This window comes from Trachinotus anak, unplaced genomic scaffold (assembly GCF_046630095.1).
Source record: "Trachinotus anak isolate AG129_WGS33_773 ecotype Australia unplaced genomic scaffold, CSIRO_AGI_Tana_v1 ptg000007l, whole genome shotgun sequence".
NCBI classification, from domain to species: Eukaryota; Metazoa; Chordata; class Actinopteri; order Carangiformes; family Carangidae; genus Trachinotus; species Trachinotus anak.
Window position 1 is genome coordinate 13,623,818 of NW_027273858.1, and position 21,375 is coordinate 13,645,192.

At 41.5% G+C, this 21,375-nt stretch overlaps 2 protein-coding genes across 2 annotated transcripts; one reads left to right on the forward strand and one right to left on the reverse strand.

The window, feature by feature from the left end:
• Positions 1 to 14,153: 14,153 nt before the first annotated feature.
• msx3 (muscle segment homeobox 3) lies at positions 14,154 to 17,683 on the forward strand. Its single transcript, XM_071480769.1, has 2 exons — positions 14,154 to 15,512; positions 15,934 to 17,683. Exons 1-2 carry the CDS (start codon positions 15,152 to 15,154, stop codon positions 16,341 to 16,343), a joined length of 771 nt encoding a protein of 256 aa, XP_071336870.1. The 5' UTR covers positions 14,154 to 15,151; the 3' UTR covers positions 16,344 to 17,683.
• A 135-nt stretch (positions 17,684 to 17,818) lies between these two features.
• znf511 (zinc finger protein 511) lies at positions 17,819 to 20,458 on the reverse strand. Its single transcript, XM_071480768.1, has 6 exons — positions 20,280 to 20,458; positions 20,084 to 20,157; positions 19,166 to 19,367; positions 18,896 to 19,020; positions 18,341 to 18,610; positions 17,819 to 18,015 (listed from the first exon to the last, which is right to left on the reverse strand). Exons 1-6 carry the CDS (start codon positions 20,385 to 20,387, stop codon positions 17,943 to 17,945), a joined length of 852 nt encoding a protein of 283 aa, XP_071336869.1. The 5' UTR covers positions 20,388 to 20,458; the 3' UTR covers positions 17,819 to 17,942.
• Between the last annotated feature and the right edge of the window lie 917 nt (positions 20,459 to 21,375).

A 21,375-nucleotide genomic window follows, 5' to 3' on the forward strand; every position in this document is an offset into this window, starting at 1 on the left:
ATGAAAATGGAAAAGTCACCCCTCCACACTAAAACAATCATCAGCACCAAAACCTCATGATCATCGTCATTACCATCAGTAAATCCCATAAAGGTCGTCCTGGAGCATAGGGCTGGGAGCTAACCACCCTACAGTCTTTACTCACAGTCCTCCGTCATATCCCCCCACACTCACAACATTTAGGAAAGCTGGGGTTTTCTAAATAACTAAAATTAACTCAATGATCTACAATTAACTTAATTGATGCTTCACCAACACCCATTAAACACACATTAGACATCTCACGGTGGAGTTTAACCGCACAAATTACAGGGCTGAGGGAAAGACCTCCATGGAAGAGCGGAGGCGAACATGAAATGTTGTGACGACGGTCTGGTGAACGGGAGAGCTGTCAGACTCGTGAAGCGACCACAGAAAGAATTAGTGAGCCATCTGCTCAACAGTTGCATGCCAGCACTTCAGCTCTTTTGACACTGCCTTTAACATGTTTTAATACCAGTGCTTAATAAAAAGCCTCCTCCATGGGAGGAGGTTAAGGAGGGGAGTGATGAGCCAGCCAGTCTGGGTTCAGGAGCCACCTGAATATCTGGCTCCACAGGTAATGTCGGAGACAGTTTTCCAGCAATAATAGCGCCGATGACAGCTGAGGCAGTTGAGGGGAGATGGACCAGGAGCTGCACAGGAGACAGGCAGAAGGAGCAACTTTCCCCTGTCTGTTATGTAACTGATGACAGAAGACTGGGAAACTAATTGTCTGCTTCAGAGGAGACACATAGGAATATGGTTAACCTTTTTGTCCAGAGCAGCTAATCCGGAAAGCTGCTCTGTGTGAAAGCTGGCCATTAGTGACTCCAGCTGCTTGAGCTGACACAGAGCCATCACACTGCATTGACAGCGTTTATCAACCATGGAAATATTATATTAAAGGCACAATAATGAGAGGGAAAGCTCAGGTGGTCCCTCTGGATCTCTCTCTCACGCACACACAAACATACCTCACACCCTTATCCTCCCTCAATCACACCCCTCATAAACTCAGTAAACATGTGGGAGCTGTTAAAGTAAGTTTAATGGCTATTTACTGTGTTTTGTACGCTTCTCATTAAACACATTTTCCAGTCGGGGAGAACTAATGTTTTGGAAAACTCTGTTAAATCAAACACACATCATGCCAACACTTGGCAGATGTGGCTCATTAATTAAACAATATGCCCTCTACAGGATGAACCGGGGACCTGCAGGAACTTGACGACTGCCATGCACTCACAGTAGTTTTACAGTTATTAAACCCTGCAATAACTGAGGGCAGCAGAGGTCATGTTGGGTAATAATAATCTATTGGTATATTACTACTAGTGCCCCCCTTCACACACACGTAGTCATGTGATCCATTGTTAATATAAAAATGTTGAATATAGCTGCTTTAACTTTTAAAGCTAAAGGCCTATTCAATGTAATATAGTGATATCTGCTTTTTCAGCTTTTATTAACATCTGAGAGAAGTGATGATTGATGCCAGGTATGAAAGAGCCCTCGAGGGTGGAGTATTTAAAACAATACACAGAGAGAAACAACCTCGGCCTCCTAACCTCCTCTGCCTCCCCCTCTCCCTCCTCCTGCTCCAGCCACTGAATGCCTCCTCACTGGAGTCCGCTGCGGCCCTGGCTGCCAGCTGGAGTAACCCTAACCTTTAACCTCTGACCCCCAGCAGCACAAAATTCATCACAGAGCCGTCGGCTCAATGCACTCAGCAGGGAGCACATCCTGTGAAACACTGTCACGACAACAGAGAGGGCCGACACTGACTACAGGTGTTAACAGCGAGGACAGGTGTTAGGGATGTTCCTTACACTGCCTTCACTGCTGCCCGCTCCCTTGCCCCCCCCCCCTCACACATCACAATTGCATCCATAAGACCGCGGAAATCCTCTCAGATTCTGTCATGCTCTGAACTTGTGCGTTGTGTTTGTTTGAGTTTGCGTGTCACGGTCCCATCTATCCTGATGCTCCTGGGTTAAAGAGAGGATCCTGCTGTTCCTTGATGGAAAGCTGCCTGCTACAGAGAGATCCGGTTACAAGAGTACCGCGCTTTCATCCTTATTAAAGAAACATGTGCCCGCTCTGTGCAGTTATGGCGGCAGATGAAACTTTCTTATGCTCTCTGCTTTTAGTTTTTTCTCAATAAAGATAAGGATATTACACAGATATGATCAGCTGACAAAACGCTTCTTTTGAAGTTCATACGCTATTATTATCGGAAATAAAAAAGTTCAGCCTATGAGAATATGTAAACATTAATGAAAGACTGTTATTTGTCTCTCATTAATGGTGATTTATGCCTCCTATTTGTGCATCTTCATACTTCAAATGCCAGTGGTTTCTTTGTTAAACGGTCAAAGGATAATTACAGGACTGCCTGGTGACAAAAAAATGTCACACCAAGCTGATTCAATTAAGATGATTACTTAATCATTGGTCCCCATCATTTATCCACAACTAATTGGAGCACAGCTTCTCAGGCTGCTCTAATGCGCAGGCTTGGCGTCACACAAATGCAGTTTCCCTCAATAGAGAGACCAGTTTGTCCGAAAATCTTCCCCAAAGTAAAAGAGTCTAATGTTAATTTTCCAGCACCTTACAATAGAAAATCTGGAGAAGTATAATCCAAGAAAGAAACTTCTCAGCATCAACAAACAGTCCCCAAGTTTTCCTACTCTACTAATCTTCAAGTTATGTGAGAGAGCACCACACATAATGTGAAGACAACCATGCTAAATAAAACACAATTGTCTCTGTCAAGTTTAAAAAACAAAACAGATTATTATGAGGCCACCCTGATGTCAGGATGTGGACAGGACGTGGACTCTATGAGATACTTATAGGTTTTACTCTAAATGCTGTTGTAAATGTTTTGCTGCAAAGAGTGCTTTTATATTTAGCCAAAAGCCATGTTTTGTTCCTATTTTAATCCAAAAATCTCCTAAAAACAAAAAAAAGACCGACAATGTATTATTGTTTTATCTCATAAAATCCCTCCTTTTATCATTTCCATTATTTGATAACCACACACAGGGTGCATTTGTCCCTGAGAACAATTCAGATATATTTTTTGGTTTTTTAATGTTCAGTAGTTGCAGTGCGTCACAATGACAAATTGTTATCGGATTTGAGGAATCCTGTTACATGTAATACATCGTTCATCAGCCGCAGCTACTATAACGACCTCTATTCATGCCAGATTGCAAAGTTGCTCATTCCACATCTTTCAATGCCATGTAAACTATCCTCGACACAGTCAGAGGATGTGAGTCAGACCTCCGAATGGACTCCACTCGCGCACTTTCATTTGAGGACGATGACTGTCCCTAAGATGTCTATCTCTGTTGTCTGAAGCCCCCGTGCAGCCGCTGTGCTCCCTGACCTCGCCTCCCAGACCCTGCTTTGTTCCCACGCTGTGCCCTGTGGAACGTCTGGCTCCAACCTTTTCAAACCGTAATTACATACCTGCAGAATGCAGACAACAGCAGAGTAAAAAGAGACACAGCATGAAAGAGGAAAGGGGTTACCGTCAGTGCTACGGGACAACTTGCTGCCATGCACGTACTGCTGTATGTAACTTACTTTAAAGGGAGGTGCTGTAAACATGTCTTTTAAATTCACTGCTCAGAGGTGTTTTGCCAAACTAAACTAAAAGAAAACTAATGTTGAGCGTCTCCTCCCTTCCTCTGAATCCCACCAGCTCTACATACAAAATAAGCACCAGTGTCACACTGTTACATACAGTATCTCTCCAGTGATAATATTATTCCTGTCTGTTGGACATGTTTACAGAATGTGGACAAAAACAACTGCAGATAAAGCGCGGTCAAACAGTTCAGGCATAGTAAAGGAAACAGAAAGAGTAGCAGATGCCATATAAGGAGATAAAATGAAGTGATGCTTGTACGGTTTTCTGTAGATATTTCTCATTATGAGTGTTGTGGAAGATTGTGGAGGTTAAACTTTGAGGGTTGACTGGTACAATTTCATAATAAAGCAGGTTTTAGTTCCTTTAGTTCATATTATTGAGGTACTGCTGAGTGATCATTACTCATTTGTTGAAAATGATATCTGGAACTGCTGCATGTCATCGCGTGGTTTGAAATTTCTCACTGAGCTCAGTTTGCCTTTTGGTGACATAATCAGTGACTCAATGCCGCAATCACTGTTCAGGCATTTAAAAGCTGTTACATATTGTGATGAGACAACACAGCCTAATGTGAAGGAGCTATCTCCCACAATGCCCAGGATGCTTCTTTAATTCAAATTTTATTCGGCAGGTTTGGTAGGAGAGAATTTTGTTTTGTTTGTTGAGCTCTGAACCGTTGCAGTTCACGTGAACAAAAGTGACAAGAATAAATTCTGTTCGATAATAAATAGCACAGCCCAGTGAGGTAGAAGCTGCTTGACTGTGGAAGGTACCGTACTACAGGCTGTATGTGTTTCCGCAACTATTCACACATGTCAATAATAAGAGTTAAATATTGTAGCAGGAGAGGTAAACTCAAAACTCCCAGCGCTCTTTGCAAATTAAGCTAACAAAATAATGATGCCCACTGTGTCCTTCAAATAAGCCAGCACAAGATGAATCTCACTAAAGAGGGTTGCTGTTACATTATTGGTTTACATAGTCCTATGAACTTATCCCTGAGGAAAGACGCTTGCCAGAATGGGATTTCACTAATGTCACTAAATCACTCCCAGCTGGCCTGACTGCAGGAAATGCTTCTTTCTTCTCAAAACCTCAGAGCAAATAGTACATGAAGCATGGTGCATTCATGAGCATGTCTGTCCTCAGAATTTTTGTTAAACTGTCTGTCCTGGATTTCATAGCGTTTAATGTCCTCCAGGGCTGCGGTCACAGGCTGTCTCTGTCAGTCTGCTCGGCCTTCTGTGCTGCCATGAGAGCCCCTATTCACCACTTAACCTTTCAAAAGTGGCCGACTAACTTCAGAGGGAAAAATGATTCCTGGCTGGAGAAGGTGTGAGGAACGCCAGATCAGCGAGCATTGATTCCATAATGATGGTAACAACCGCTTTCAGGTCAGCCACACACTGACTGTGGGTCTGAGTGGGTATTTAAAGGGTCTAATAGACATTTGAGCAGGCTTTGGTCTCATGCTTGTGAAAGCAGTTTAGCAAAGAGGTAAACAGCCCCGGGCCAGCAATAACAGAGTGGAACTGATTAGAGGAGGAGAGAGAAAGAAAAGAGAGGAAAAATGAGACAGGGACTGATAGCATCTTCTTACCCAACTTAATTATATTAGACAGCTAAAGGCTCCATAATCTCTCAGACGACGTGTGTTTAAAATCGCATGTGAAATGCAAACAATAACAAAAGAATATTTCTGCAGCAGGTCTGTTGGGCCAAATTAAAATGACCCTCATTTTAATTTGACCCCCATTTTAATTTGACCCTCTCACTTGGTAAGCATGTAACCTGGTGTTAATGCTATTTAGTCACAGGGGTTTTAGTGTTTTACCAGAACAAAATTATACAAATTTCAAAAGATATATATATATAAGTATATATATATATATATATATATATATATATATATATATATAATTCAAACTAACACAGAATAATTTGAATACAACCCACACAGCCTGTCCTAATTTATCTTGTGGCTTCAGTCTCATCAGATTCTGCTCCTCATTCAAAGTGCAAAGAACTGGATGGGACATATTCCCTGAAAGAGATTAATTAAAAAATATATTTTTTCTACTACTTGGGCAAAATCAATTTGGTTTTTTGGTTATTTGTGATGTCATCTCCGAAGCAAACTTTAGAGGGAGAACTCAAAACGTTGTATTTTACCTGTTGTCCAGCAGCAGATTGAATCTTTGAAGGTATTTTTGTAATCTCAAGTGTACTGTAACTCCTTTCTGCGTGAAATCATACATGTTTGTCTGGAGCACAGCAGTCTGTGGCAATGTTGGTTTTGTTTGGTTCCAGGCAAACATTTGTCTTTCTGGGCAGATAGTAGAGAGAAGATACAATTCACTGCTGATGAACAGGTAAAAAATAACATTTAGATTTTTCCCTTAACCTCTGCATAGGAGATGATATGTGACCAAATATCAGACTACATAGTTTAGACTTCTAGGCTCTCAAATAAAAACCATAAGAAACCGTGATATATCAATGAAATCATTTATTATCATTAAATAGTAGTATGAAGTGAATTATCAGCCAGTCATAATTGAAAGCAGAGAGTCAGAGATCCAGGTTGTCCTGTATTGTATTTGTGATGATTTGTCCTGCTTTGACAGGATGTGGATATGCTGCAATCGCCAACCCTCTTTTCCTGTCCTTCATCACTCTCTCTATCCCCACACTTTTTAACTCTCTTCATCTCTCATCCCCTCCCTCACCCTGTCTCTCCATTGCCAACTCTTCATGTGTCAGTGAAAGCTGTTGCTAATGAAAGTTAAAAGGCAAACTATGAAAAGGAGGTGAGAGGGAGCAGAGGGAGGTGCATTCTTTCCTCCCTGCATGGGAAGGGTTTTGCTGGGGCGAGAGGGAGTTCCAGTGGAGGGGAGGGGGTGGAAAGAGGGGAGGTGTGGATAGGAGTTGAGTGTCACCCCCGTTGCCTGAGGACATGGAAAAAACATTTTGTTTCGTCAAGTTTCAAAGACACAGCAATTACATCAGAGACGCAAGATGACAGGACATCCCTGCACGGCAGTGGCAGGGCTTAAAAAAAAAACCTGCTAAGGGGGAAGAACCACGCCTTCAAAAACTTAACAGGGGAAAATCATCCTCTCCTCTCTTCTCTCATCACCTCTCCTTGCCATGGCTATAAGCAAAACTAAAGCAACACCCCAATAGCTCATCTCCATCTTCTCTGTGTCCAGAGAAGGCGGCCATTGTGTGCCCGTTCCTCTCTCCCCAAGTCAGTTTCCTATTGAGGCTCTGAAAGGGCCTTTCAGGGGCCCTGTTTTGGCTGTGCAGCTCACCTGCAGAGGCGAAACTATGGGTCTATTCTAAAGCCCAGCAGCTGCCAGGGCAGAGAGGCTGGCACCCAGTGGGAGAGAGAATAGCATCCGCAGAGCCTTTCAATATGAAGCCACTTAGTAACAGAAGGCATGTGCCAAGCCTGCAAAGCCAGAATGAAGAGTCACCCTTTGGAGTTCACTAAATATCAGAGAAGAGTTAGACCCATCTCCTCTTCGCTCCCTTTCTTCCTTATCCTCTATGTCATATCTTTGTCTGTTCTGCTCTTTGTCTGGCCTCACTGTTTATGGAGTAATAATGCTCAGGTAGCAGCACACAAAGAAAGAATGGACTGCATGATATAAAGCACCTTAGGTCAGGTAAAAGTCTTTTTTTTTTTTTTTTTAAATCACAGATCAACAGGTGGATAGTGGAGTGGAGAACAAGAATTAATGGCAACAAAAAAGCTGCCAAACAGTTAACCTCGCCCATGTTTACAAGTGTCCGCCGAACTCCATGTCGTGCGACAGATCGAGCTATGACACCACTGTGAGGATCCCAGTGGCTGCAGGCCTGTGAAGAAGCCTTCACCACACAAAGCCCCTTTTCTGTCAGCGGGCTAGCTCCCACACTGGCGCTAATTTACGATGCCCTCACAGCAATTTCCACAGTCAGAGAAGTTCAATTGTGTTTTCCAGCTCATTAAGCATCAGCACAACAAAGCTTTCATCTTCTCCTTCATCCCCCTCTTCTCTCCCTACACCCGTCTTCCTCACTTTATCTCACTGTCCACTAATCATCTAGCATAAAAAGATGAAGTAGGCTGGATAAAATGAGCTTCCTTAATCTCACATTTTCCCTCTCTCTACATTAAATTCTGTTGTTTTTTTTTTTTTGGTTTTTGTGTTTGTTTAAAGCGCGGCCCCAAGTCTGAAGGTTCCCCTCATGCAGACGTAGGGAGAATTTAATGGTTGTTTATTCAGGGGCCTCTGCTGCACCCTCCCATCCCTTTCAGAGCTTCATGAGACGACGTGGAATCTATTGTAATGTCAGAAGAATCAACTCAGCATATTTGTTCAGGTTGTCCCTGTGCTGAGATCAGGCAGATGAGGGCAGGCAGTCACATTCTCACACAAACACAGATTAGTGCCCTGAATATCTTTTAATCAAACAATTTTTTAAAAGCACAATTTGTATTCACATATGAGATGAACAAGACAGGTGAAGTACAGCACTGGCCTAAAGTTAAAGAGATAGGCATGTGACCAGAACATCACATTGAATCAGATCCTCTGATGGCCTGAAAAATCTGCATGAGGGCTCATTGAATGCAAAGGGCTATTCCCACCAACAAGAGCTGATGCAAAAAATGCCACTGAGCACGGCATGTAACCCCAATTTGTTCCAGTTTCGGCGCCTCTGTGGCAAACATTGTCAGACCCTCGAGAGGATTATGACACCATAATTTATTGACATGACTGACTTGATCTTTTGAAGTCAAAGTGCGCCACAAGCTATGAGGACATAGACACATCCCCTTTTAAAACTGAGAGCAGCACTGCTAGGTATATATAGGTCCAAACAAGTCAATCTTGAAATGATCTGCTGCACTGAACAGCCATCTACATCACATTAATTCCTTAAATATGACTTAAAATGCACAGCAAATGTCAAGATGTTAAATGTCAAATCAAGCAATGCGCACAGGTTTTTTTTGCTCTGGTGGATTAAAAAAAATAAGCCAACTTCACTTAAATATCTCCTATAGCAATGTTTAGTTTTGTAAACAAGAGGATATTCACAAAAGGGGGAGAAAAAAGTATCAAATATTATGAAGTGGCACTTTCAGCTGTCCTTTATTAAAGGGATAGTTCAACTTTTTTTTTTTTTTTTAAATATGCATGTTTACTTTCTTGCAGAGAGTGAGATAAGATTGACGCCACTCTCATATGTGGCTAAAGCCAGCAGATTTTAGTTTAGCGTAACATAGGCAACATGGAAACATCCAGTCTGGCTGTACAGAGGAAACAAAATCCATCTACCAGCACCTCTAAAGCTCAATAAACAGCATGGTATTTGGTGCTGATTTACTCCAAACAAAAACTGAAGTACAATAACAGCACATTGTGATAGGCAGATTTTATAATTTGCTGTTTTACCTTGTTTCCATTTCCCACCCTTGTCTTTCTGGTAAGCTGGTGGTTCTGCTACATACAGTACTGATCGCACAAACATAAGAGTGAAATTGATCTTCTCATCCAACTCCCGGGAAGCAAGGAAACATATAAGCCTTTTTACTAAAATATCTAACTGTTCCTAGTCTCATTAGGAAAGACCTTTTTTTTTTTTCAACTGAGTATCTCTGTGGACCAATCATCTTCCAACAGGTGTGACAGTGTGACTGCCATCATTTAGTGGTTTCAGAGAGGTCAGTTTTAACATTGTTGGGAAATGTTTAACCCCATTTGCAAAACACACAAATGAGAGAGCCGTTTTCAGCTTCCAGTGGGCCTACACTAGACTGTGCAGTGTGTTGTGGTCTGACCTCACTCTGCAGGTCACTGAAGACAAAGTAGGAAACTGATGCTGTGAAACAGACATTTGTAAGATTTGATTCACTGTAAATCTATAGACTGTGGGCGGAAAACAGGGGGACTGAAGAAGATAATAAACAGAACGAGAGAGAAAAATATACAGTATTATACAGAATGTTGTGCTAAGACTTTCTCAGTTGGTTATGGTCAGGCTTCTCTATATTTCAAGACTCAGACACTGCACGGGGAGAGCTCTACCTCCAAGTGTGTGTGTGTTTTTTAAGTGTGTGTGTGTCAGGTTTCTCTTGCTTCCATTAGTCCTGTGATGTCCTCCGCTCCTCTTCTGTCATCACTCTCATGCTAACGACGCCTACATCTGCTATCATGGCCAGACAATAAAGAGCCTACGATAATTTGACATCCCTTGTCCCTGTTAGTGGGGTCATTCTCTAACATCATCATCATCATTATCATCACTGAGTGCAGGCTACCATCTGAGTTCCCCCTCTGCTGTCAGCGCAGTCGCTGAGCTCACCCTAACCCCTGGCGCGCTCCAGGTCCAGAGAGGGTGTCCGGTTCCCTTTGTCCCCCTGCGTTGCTCCCAAACCGCAACAATAGAGCAACAATATCTCTGTGTTCACCTGTTAGCACCTGGCACTGCGGGTAAGACTCACTGCCGAGTCCCCGACAGCCAAACACTCTGCTCATCTCTGTCAGACGCCATGTGGAACGCGCCTTCCTGTCACCAAACCCAATATGCTACATACACAACACACAGAGGCATAATAACCCACTCGCCGCTTGCCTGTCAACACTTTCCCCTGGAAGCCGAATCATGCTAACATATAGAGGATAAATGAAAAGCACTTAACCAATCAACAACCCATCAGGTAATTACAAAGGTTTCAAGCATCATCTGTCATTTGATCCCCCAGTACGTCCTCCTCAAGAGGGAAATTACTGACTCACAACAAATGCTTAAAACAGACAACCATGGCTGATGCTGGTGTCAAAGTTTATATTCAAGTTAAAGGCTGTAGCACACCTGTGTTTTGAGTTGGGTAAAGATAACTTTTTGAGCATTTTATGCATGGGGAAGATAATCACAATAACTATTCAAATAGGGATAAAAGTGTATACGTTTGTCTTTCCTGGACAGCATTCATATTGTTGCACTTGTTTGTACCTACAAATAGTAGTGGTGGAGAAGTTCCTGCTTACTTTCACACCAAACTGACCAAACTATTTATACTAAGTTGGTGTGATTGTTAGACACAGCTCCCTCCTTCAAATGTCAGAAAGGTGTGGGGTAAGGAGGTTTCAGAATCTTTTTGACCATCCGGCAAGTACTTTGGCTGAAGCACGACACCCTAAGTGGCCTGTAGTCACTCTTTGTAAAACCTCCTGTGATGATTTAATCTGTGACACCCTGAGAGAAATTCTCCGATGATATCGGCAGCAGAGAAAATTAAAGTACGTTCGTCAGGTCATACCAGTGACCCCATAGTATAGGTTGACAGGATAGACCTGACCTTCAGTGGGCGCAGAGAGTAGCAACTCACATGACACAATGTGCTCACGGTGGGAAAGATGAAACAACTAATCAAGGCTAACATGTTGTGGCACTTCCCTTCAAGCTCAGATCAGTTAAGGAGAAACATGACTGGGAAGACCCCAGGCCTTCCACATCCTCTTTAAGATGATTGGCATGACTGGGCCTGAGTGAAACTGAGCTGGAGCCAAGTGAGCCTGTATGCTTGACCTCATTATCTTTAGTAATCTACAGTGTGAGAGTTGTATTAGTGTGGTGTTGTACATGGTACCATGTGACAGGTGTTTAATAAGTACATTTAAATAGTCCTGAAAATCAATGATCTCAGTAGATCTAATGGAATTTGAATTTAGCTTTGCTCACATTAATGTCCTCTCTGTGTCCCCTTGATTCTGTCACAATAATCATGTGATGGCAGGAAATAAAGTAGTCCCAGAGTTGATATTCCTCAGTGATGGTGTAATGATGCACAAACTAGAAGAAGTTCTGGAGCTGAGTTGAGCGTTGTGGACACAAGTCACATGACCTGAACTCACTTCTGGCTGAAATCCAAGTTGTACTGAGATTTGATGTGGACTGTGCATTAAAATGAGGATGAAACAGAGTAGCTTAGATTCTTTTCAAAACATAATATGCCATTAAAATGTCAAGATGTTTTATTTCAGACATTAAAGTGACAGACAACTCTGGAATATTTACGATTGAGACTTGAGTTGAGACTGGACACATGATATTTACATTTAGAGACATTTCCAGATGAGGGACCAATTTAAGCACACCAGCAAAGCTGACTGCTGGCTGCATGAAATGGACCAGATCATAAATATGCTAATACTTGTGTGAAGTTCAATCAACACTTCATTCTGTCTATAAAGATAAATAGAATTCATATAGAGTGTGATTTATTGTAAATGTCAGCCTGGAAAGGAAAGTTTGTGATCTCACATCCATCGAGATTTTGACATACTGTATCAAAGTTGGCAGGTCCACTCAGACACAGGATAATACTCTGTTATGCTTCACCAGGCAGGCCTCCCGTCTCTTTTAAAGACGATACACTTTCACCACAAAGTTCCCCGCTGTGTGTTTCATAAATGTTTATCCCACATGACTCCAGCCCCCTCCACAAAGTTTGCTTAGGAGAGCTGGAAGCCCTGCCAACTCTCATGAAAGAGAATGATTTAAAAAATGAAATATATAAAGCTTGCTTTAACATGTTTGTTCAAAGGGAAAACTCTTTTGGAAACCACAATTACCTCCTTAAACAATTCTCCGCTTTGGCAAGCCAGCAAGGATCAAGCAAGAGGTGTGTATAAGTGTGTGTATGTGTGTGTGTACAAAAGACAGGCCAAAAGTCAGAGAGGTACATAGATAGAGTTTGGTTTGATAGCAGTTGACTGGTTGACGGCAGCTGAAGCTTCTCAGTTGAAGCTGTGAAAGAAAATAAAGTAATAAACTGAATAGTAGAGTGTGATTACTTTCCCAGAACTTCTTCACCAACTGAAACTTTTTTCTTTCCTTGTCTTTTTTTTTTTTTTTGTTTGACAGTGAAAATGATAAATGTTGCTGCTCTTTGGTGCCGTGGCTCTAGAGTTGGCAATGTCATTTTGTTGGTCTGTCACTCCACCACATTTCAAATATCTCAACAAGCACTAGATGGATTGCCAGTGAATTTTGTACAAATGCTCATAGTCCACAGAAACTTAAATGACCTACAGACTTATTTCTCTAGCACCATCGGCAGGTTGACATTTTGGGTTTTAGTGAAATGTCTTGTCTAGTATTGGATGGATAGTCACACATATGTTTTTATGAGTGTTTCAGCTAGCACCGCCAACATCATCAGCTGGATGGATTGGCATAAAGTTTTGTACAAAAAGAAAATGTTACTTATTTCCAGACAATGAGTCGTAATAACTTTTCATTTTGTGCCATCATCAGGTGAAAATTGTTGTTTTTCCAAAATCTTGGTTTATTACCAATATTTGCAAAAGTAATGACATTTCTATCAGCCTCACCTGTACTTTAGTTTTAAAGCTAATTAGCAAATATTGGCACGTAATGGTAAGAGCTGGGTCCTTGTCCCTTTTTTAAAAAAAGAAGTTAAGTTTTTCTCTACAAAGACGTAGGAAAATCCATACATCTGAAACACCTTTCTGTTTCTGAATTCAATTCATGTAGCTGGATGGAGCCATACCCCACATTAATGCTCACTTCTCAAAATAACTAAAGGACCAAGAACTGATCTGATTTTCACTAATTGTCCAAATGTGTTGAAAAGTAATACATAGATAAAAATGACAGAGATACAAAAACTGTTGTGCAGCTACTGCACTATAGATAGATTTTCATTTCTCACACCAAAATACTGTACTCATTGTTGACTTTTCTGGCATGTCCGTGCTACTCAGAGAGAGGCAGGAAATATCATTTACTCATTCATTATAAAACAGTGGAAGAGAAACAAAACATTACAGACAGCCCTACATCCCTCTTCAAACAGGAGGAGAGTGAGAGTGGTAATATTCACAGTAAGTAGAGGAGAATGTAATGTTGCGGGGCACTAAATTATAGTCATTGAAAGCTTGTGTGGTTACCCAGCAATCTATCACTGTCACACAGCAAGGGAGAGGGGGAGAGAGAGCAGACAGGCGCCAGGCGCAACAGGATCAAAGCAGAAATGTACCTCGGGGAGAGAAACAGTTAACTTCATTTAACCAATTGTCCTAGAGACAGATAGACAGTGTGCTCCTGCAAGTCCAGCAACAGTTCCAGTGAGAGAGAAAAACTCTCACATATTGGGCTTCACTGAAAATGATTTGACTTGATATAAAGAGTTGCAAAACAAAGCCAATTTGGACGGGCCTCTTCAATAGGCTTCTGCAACATTAGTTGGGGTTTTAGTGTCTTTCAAAGGGATTACAATGAACACAATAGGTTGAAATATAGCCAATGCACAGCCATAGATAATTTGATTACTGGCCACAAGACAGAAATTTACAGTGATAATAACTCTTCAGTGGATAAAAAGGACTGTAATCCAGGATTGTCTTACTGCTTTAATGAAACAAAGTGATAATATACTGTCAACATTTTCCCAAGCATAACTTTCCAAACGAGGCCTACAACAAGTAACGGCACTGTAATTCTGGCTACATAACAAAAACATTTTATACCAGTAAGCTTTTGTAAGGTGAATCTCCTCTGATATCTATCTCTTTTTGGTTCCATTTTTTTTCTTTTTTTTTTTTGTTAAACCTTGATTAATTAATTTTTCAGCCACTTGGGGGCAGCTGAACAAACTACAAACTCCACTATTTAGTCTCCTTTTAGCTCTGTTGTTGATCTCAGTGCAGGTGGTGCACAGCAGGTTTTCATAGCTTTAGAGCAGCCGCATGTTGCTGCTGGACACAAGGTTGATGTGGGCAGTAAGAGTGAATCACAATCACACAGTCGGGCATAGAACCAAAACTCTGCGCTGAAAGACCCCAAAATGCTCCATATAGCACTGACGGAAACCGCAGCACTGAATGACAGTTCTTCCCCACAAGAAAAACCTCTCATGTTACAATTAGTCATTTGAGCCCCTGTTAATATCCTTAGTAAAGTATTTAAACAGAGTTGTGAGAAGTTTAGGGTGGGACATGGTCCACATTTGCTGACATTAGCTAAATGTCCATTCACTTAAATTAAATGAAATATTTACAGATAATATTTTCAATATCAAATATATAAAATGCGCCAGGCAATATAACAATGCATAACAAAAATAAACACATGCAGTTAGTGTTGAGCTGTTGTTTGGGGATGAAATGGACCACTACACCGTCATAGCAAGCCTGGCCAATCAGAAACTGTTTTGGTCGAGTCACGTTGAAACCTCGACAGGCTGATAGGCGGGTGGTGAGATGAAAGACCCAACTTACGGCACATCACCAAAGGAGAGGCAGGTCCGAGCGTCAAACCTGAAGTTGACCAGGCAGCCGTGCAACGTCGGATGAGCCTCGGCAGTGTCACAGATTTCCTGAAGGCGAAACCACGAAAACATAAAACAGCAACGAGGAGAGCGGCAGGGAAATTGGTTGTATGGCACCGCAGTCGTGCGTAATGAATCCTGCGCAGGGATCACCGCCCTCGACTGCTCCGGGGGACACTTCACCCGAGGACCGAGCCGCCGGTGGCATGGGAACCGACAAGCTGGATCTATCACCTGTCAGAAGATGTAAAACCAAGACTTTAGATCTGCCTTTCAGTGTGGAATCCCTCATGTCGGACATGCCGCCGGGCAGAAGCGTCCACTCCCCGGAACCTGGCTCAGGCTGCGCCCGGGCAGAGGAGACCGAGTGCGCGTCACCGAGTGGACTTTATCGGTCCGATCCAGAGGTGGTGGACTCCACGGACAAGGAAACGGGCCCCTGGTTTCAGGCTCCTTACGCATCCCCTCCAAGTGAGTGGATAGCTGCTCTCTTTCTTTCTTAATAGTGAGAAACATACGCTGTTTTCCAACTTTCAAACACTTTCTCAAACATCTGCAACTTTCCAAAAACACTTGAACGAAGTAGTAAATGTAGGGTGGCCTTCAAAATATTTCTTACCATAGGTTTTTTTTAAAAATAGAAAACAATAACAAGGAAATTAGATCTAAACGACCTTAACGACCCTAATTTCTCAAGAAATCTAGAGATGATGGAGAAGGATTTGAAAACTTTGAGATGTGGTGGCGTTGCCTTATGAAGCTGCAGAAAACTGCTCCTGATACCTAAATATAACCTAAAATCACCCCGATTTGGTTAGGCGGTTTAGTTAGATAACTGCTCGACTATTTTCTATCCCAGTGATGTGATGTGACTTTCTACATGTATTTCCAGGACTCCCCAGCCCGACCGCTTGCAATCTGCGGAAGCACAAGAACAACAGGAAACCCAGAACTCCCTTTACAACCTCTCAGCTGCTTTCTCTGGAGAGGAAGTTCCGTCAGAAACAGTACCTCTCCATCGCGGAGAGAGCGGAGTTCTCCAGCTCCCTCAGCCTCACAGAGACCCAGGTCAAGATCTGGTTTCAGAACCGCAGGGCCAAGGCCAAGAGACTGCAGGAGGCCGAGCTGGAGAAGCTCAAGTTGGCCGCGAAGCCGCCGCTGCTGCCGGCCTTCGCGTTTCCCTTCCCCCTGAACGCACCTATGGGCGCACCGAACCTCTACGCGGCCCTAAACGCACCACGGCCTGCTTTACCTGTGCCGGGACTATTCAGTGGACCATATGGGATGTATTACCTGTCTTAACCCTCACTAACTTTGAACTGCATCGCTGGGAAAGCTGCCTTTAAAAAAAAAAAAAAAAAAATTGCCTTCGTACAGCAAATAACAAACACTGCAAAAACGTCCATCTGTCTGAAATGTCACATTCGTTCTCATGCAAAAATATTTTTCGTTATAGTTGTAAAATATAATGGCGTGAGAAAAATATTTTTCATACAGAAACGTTGGCAGAACACACTGGTTTAATTTGAAAATAAATAGTCGGTTCATCTCAAGGAACATGCGGAACAGAAACGAGAGGTATTTTCACTCGAGTGTCATTTCTCATTTCGTTTTCTATGAAGTATTTCACATTTACTTTACCGTCAATTATTTGCTCACGTGGTCATTTTTGCAGTGCAATCAGTAAAATCCCTTTTCTAGATAACAGACTCTTGCAGAGCTCGTTTTGCGTTTTACATTTTTCAAATTTCACATGAATTGAGTTTTTTCTGTACCAGTATAGGTATTCTGCCATAAATACTTCAGTCAAAGTCATTTTAATGTGGCAAGAGACATTATTATTTAAAGGCCTGTAACTCTGGGTTTAGAGCAATAATTTTTAAGGGCTCACTAAAGTGACCATGTGAATGTCTGATTTCCGTTTCAGGGGCCTTTCAAAATTTCTCACCTTGAATGGATGCAGTTTCTAAATGTGTGGTGTAGAAGACAATGCAGAACATCTACATTAAAATATTCACATTAAGTCTAAAAACCCACTTTCAATATAATCTGAGGAACTTTTCTGTTTAATCATAGACTGATAATATAGCTGGCAGTCAGGCTTTCTTTTTATGAGCTGAAGGTGTGAAGGAAAAAAATTACCAAACAAGTCTGACTTGTAGATTGTGCTGAAAATTGTGATCAGAAGCTATCTCATGCGTTGAAGTCATTCAACAAAACACTCAAATTACTGCAAATGTATATCCATATTATTATATATATATATTATAGCCATAAATTACAAATTAAGCCTAAAATAAATCTACTTTATCATCGTCATTTTTTTTTTTTTACATTACCTCAAAAAGGAGAACTTTTTTTGCACAGATGTTCAAAGAGCTCTTAAAAGTCCAAGACCACAGTTTCATTACAAAATGTAAGTAAAAGTCAACTATTTTTGCAAACACTGCAAAATGCAAAACAAGACTGATAGTCTCACATCAGTCATTAATGTACAGTGTATTTTATATTTGATGGGTGAAAGGGTGTTTTGTACAATTATTAAAATCTCTCATGTAAAATCCTGTCATTCCTCTCATTTTTCTCTTAATGAAAACCTTTTAAAAACATTCTTGTGAATTGTGATTAAAGCACAACCTTGAGCTGTGCTGCATGATTCTTTTAAACAGCGCCTGCATTTTGCAAACGCACACGCTAACAGGTCACCACCCGAAAGAGAGGCAAGATGCGAGCCTTGTATCAACAAAAGGTATTTTTGATCACTAAAAAAATGCTAGTGTATGTCTTTTTTTTCTGCAAAATGCCATTTTATTTTAAGTTAAAGACACATGTGAAAGTAAACATATTAAGTTACAAGACAAGAGTATTGAGTTAAACATCAAAAAGAAGGCGTCTGTTGTTTCATTTCCTCCTTCCCCGCCGTCCTCTGAAGCCCCGGACAGAGCCTTGGCCAAAGCACACAGTTGTAGGGACCCTGAAAGAAAAGAACACAGCTGTTGCTTTGTATCTCAAATTATTTATCTATTAAATAAGAAAAACTGTAGTAATTATTATGAAGATATCAACTCACATAACTTTTAATAATATATTAGCCTACACACACATATAATAGAAAGAACCATTCCTACAGTTTGCTTAAGTACATAACTGCACTTTTTTACCTTAAGCACACTGATATCTTATCCAATGCTTAAAACTTGGCTTAAATACACCAGAGTTAACCTAAAATATCTAAAAAATGGCTGACTTAGTCTCTTTTAGCGCAGGACTTTCTTGCAGACTTAAATTTTAAGACCTACCTGTAAGAGTATCGCGGTTTTGGAGACGTGGTGCTTGTACACTCGTTGCTGTGAACTGCAGCAGGAAGACCTGCGTTCTCCCTGGTGGCAGCGGGCTCTGCCATGCGTGCAGCCTCTTCCTCGGACACATGTGTCTCCATGGACTCCCCTTGCTCGGTTTGCTCAGACAGCACATCACACATAACCTCACACACACCCTCAGACTCACAGACATCATCTACTACCTCCATGGCTGTGTCTTTCTGCTGTGGTCTCTTTGACTCTCTGGTTCTATTAACAAAAATAAGATGATAACAAATATACATATGTAAGAGTATATAGTAAGAAAAATATAATCACTTAGTAATTCTCTTTAAGCCTCTTATTGTACTTTATTGGGCCAGAAAAATTATACAAAAATATGCTTTTGAAATATATCAAAAGATTCAATTCAGAGGAACAAATCCTGTCTACTATTACAAACATAGGCTCTCCTAGACTGAAATTTTCAGAGTAAGAGTTCCACTGATCTTCTGCTGCCATCTAGTGGACAAAATGTGGAGAGTACAGACTTACCCTCTGTCCTTCTTCGTTTTGTCAAATCTGAAGTCAGGAGGATACTTGTGAATTCTTATTAGATGGTCCTTCCTGTTTTTACTAGTCCTGAACTTCTGTCCGCAGCCCTCCACCAAACACTGGTACTGAACAATGTGAAGTAAGTGTCAGAGAAACCTTCTCATTGAGGCTGTTCGTCTTCAAAGAATGTTCAAAATATTTCCCTTTATGTACAGCTCTCCCTCGAGCTTAAAGGAGTCATTATCATTTATTTTCTTTCCTTTAGCTTACCATGTCTTGCCTCTGGGCGAGGATAGTGAAAAGAGAGTCGTGCCACTCCTGAATGTGAATGTCTAGGAGCCGGGCACTTGGCAGGGAGCGACGGCAGGAGCAGCACACATGTCTGTGCAGGGAGTTGTAGTGGTGCTCGTACTCCTCCAGCGTACTGAAGACTGCACTGCAGCCCGAGATGTGACAGGCAAACTCTGACACACTGAGAAGAGAGAAGAGGTGGAGCAACGTGACTGACAGCCCAACCCTGTGCCACATTTAGGTGTGGCACACTTTAACTCGCCACCTCAATAACGATGATGTGATGGTAACTTGGGGAAAAAAGATTTTATTTCAACTCATAATCCAAATGAGCTGGTGTTTGCGGTACTGTGCCAGAAATTGTTTCACTGAAGACATCTTAACAAGTTCTGAAAATTCCCTCTCTTCTTTGCCATTTTGTGTATTTTTGTTTTCACATCCGTTTTATATGATTGTTTGTTGGTAAACGTTGTGTATACAGTATACAATATCTCTCCTTTTCTGTGAAGAATATCAGCTCCCCTGTCGTGAAATGGGCAATATAAACTAATAGTTATCATCATTATTGATCAATTATATTCGAATAATCTGTCAATTTAATTGTTTGGTCTATATAAAGTCACCAAATAGCATTAATTTGTCCGACCATCTGTCCAATACCCAAAGATAATTAGTTTACTATCAAAGATTTCAAAAATGAGTCACGTAAAGCTATTATTGCTTTAAACATTTCTTAAACGATTAATCGATTATCAAAAATAGTCTATGGTCTAATCGTTTCAGCACCAGGGTAAATACAGATTTTGTTTTCTGCTTGTTAACTCCATGCAGCCCACGCACAAGCAACTTACCAACACTAAAACTTAACTGCTCAGGGATGCAACTTGTTTCTCATACCCGGGTGTTGGCTTGTCGTCTGCATCCACGGCGTAGAGGTCTTGAAGGTACATATGTCTGTGGATGTCTCCATCCTGTAAACAGCGTCCACATACAGTGTGTTACTGTGGGTGGGTTAGCCGGTTAGCCGGTTAGCTGGTTAGCCGGTTAGCCGCCGGTAACGGTCGGTCGGTTCAGTTCGCTTTCGTTACGTTACCTCAAACAGCTCATGGTCCTTGTGCAGGTGGACGAGCTGCGGGGCGAAGCTGAAAGGGAGCTCACTCTGCCTCAGCTCCCGCTCCTCCGGACTCCCAAACGCCTTCATAATCTCCTCACTCAAAGAAGTGCGACTCCCGCGGGGTTTTCTGTTTTGGTTGTAGTTGTCACGGAATGATGACGTATACTCTTTTTTTTTTTTTTGGCGGATGTCAAATGCTGCATTCACGTAATGTCCAAAATAATCCCGTGCTGTCACACCAGATAAATAGGCGACCATTTACTTTACAGGCCGACAATTATGTAGTGTTTATGTCGTAAAGTGAAAAAAACTTTATGTAGTAAAGTTGTGTTAAATATTTGCAATAAATCGTGTATAGTTCCCGTACAACTAGCTAAGTCAAGTAGTGTATTAGTGTTAATACTTGATTTTTTTTATGTAACTGCCAGCGGTGGTACAATTGCAGCCAGGCTGTCAACAGTTTGTTGACATGTCTGTAGTAATTTTTTTTCTCCAAGTAGGAGATATGGTCGATGTCAGAAATTTCTGGTATCGCAGAATATCCATAGACTGTATGAGAATATCTGGTACCGGCGGGTTTCCCCACGTTAACGATGAGACCTGAACGCAGCTTAAAGAAATAAAAAAAAATGATGCATTGCTGCCACCAACTGGTCAGACATGGAAAAAGCTATAATCAAGTGGCCACAAAAAAGTTTTCGTGTCAGTTTCAGATCCCTGCTGTGCACCTTTTGAAACCAGGGCTAAGCATCCTGTGTTTCCTGCTCCACCTTCACATATCATAACCAACTCAATCAGCCATCTGTCCTGTTCTTGTCTCTATGTATCTTGATTTCTAACTGTCTCAGACCTTCAGCAGCTGAAACTGAAACTTGTCTGATATTTGCCTACTAATGAGCATACATTCATTCATTCATAAGGGTTACCATGGCTCATAGATTTTTTTACTAGTCTTGTGCACAAGTCCTGTGTCAAAATCTCAATCAGAATCAGAATCAGAATCAGAATCAGAATAATTATTCAGTTGATACTTTGCACTATGACTATTGATGTGTAATCGTAACACCGCAAAAAC

What these genes read in the sequence shown, in the direction of transcription:
- msx3 (XM_071480769.1), top strand. Translation starts at nt 15,152, where the DNA reads ATGGCACCGCAGTCGTGCGTAATGAATCCTGCGCAGGGATCACCGCCC. An exon ending in TCCTTACGCATCCCCTCCAA is followed by an intron (nt 15,513 to 15,933) that starts GTGAGTGGATAG and finishes ATGTATTTCCAG; the next exon opens with GACTCCCCAGCCCGACCGCT.
- znf511 (XM_071480768.1), bottom strand. Translation starts at nt 20,387, where the DNA reads ATGAAGGCGTTTGGGAGTCCGGAGGAGCGGGAGCTGAGGCAGAGTGAG. An exon ending in AAAACGAAGAAGGACAGAGG is followed by an intron (nt 18,611 to 18,895) that starts GTAAGTCTGTAC and finishes TTTTGTTAATAG; the next exon opens with AACCAGAGAGTCAAAGAGAC. An exon ending in AAACCGCGATACTCTTACAG is followed by an intron (nt 18,016 to 18,340) that starts GTAGGTCTTAAA and finishes CTTTTCTTTCAG; the next exon opens with GGTCCCTACAACTGTGTGCT.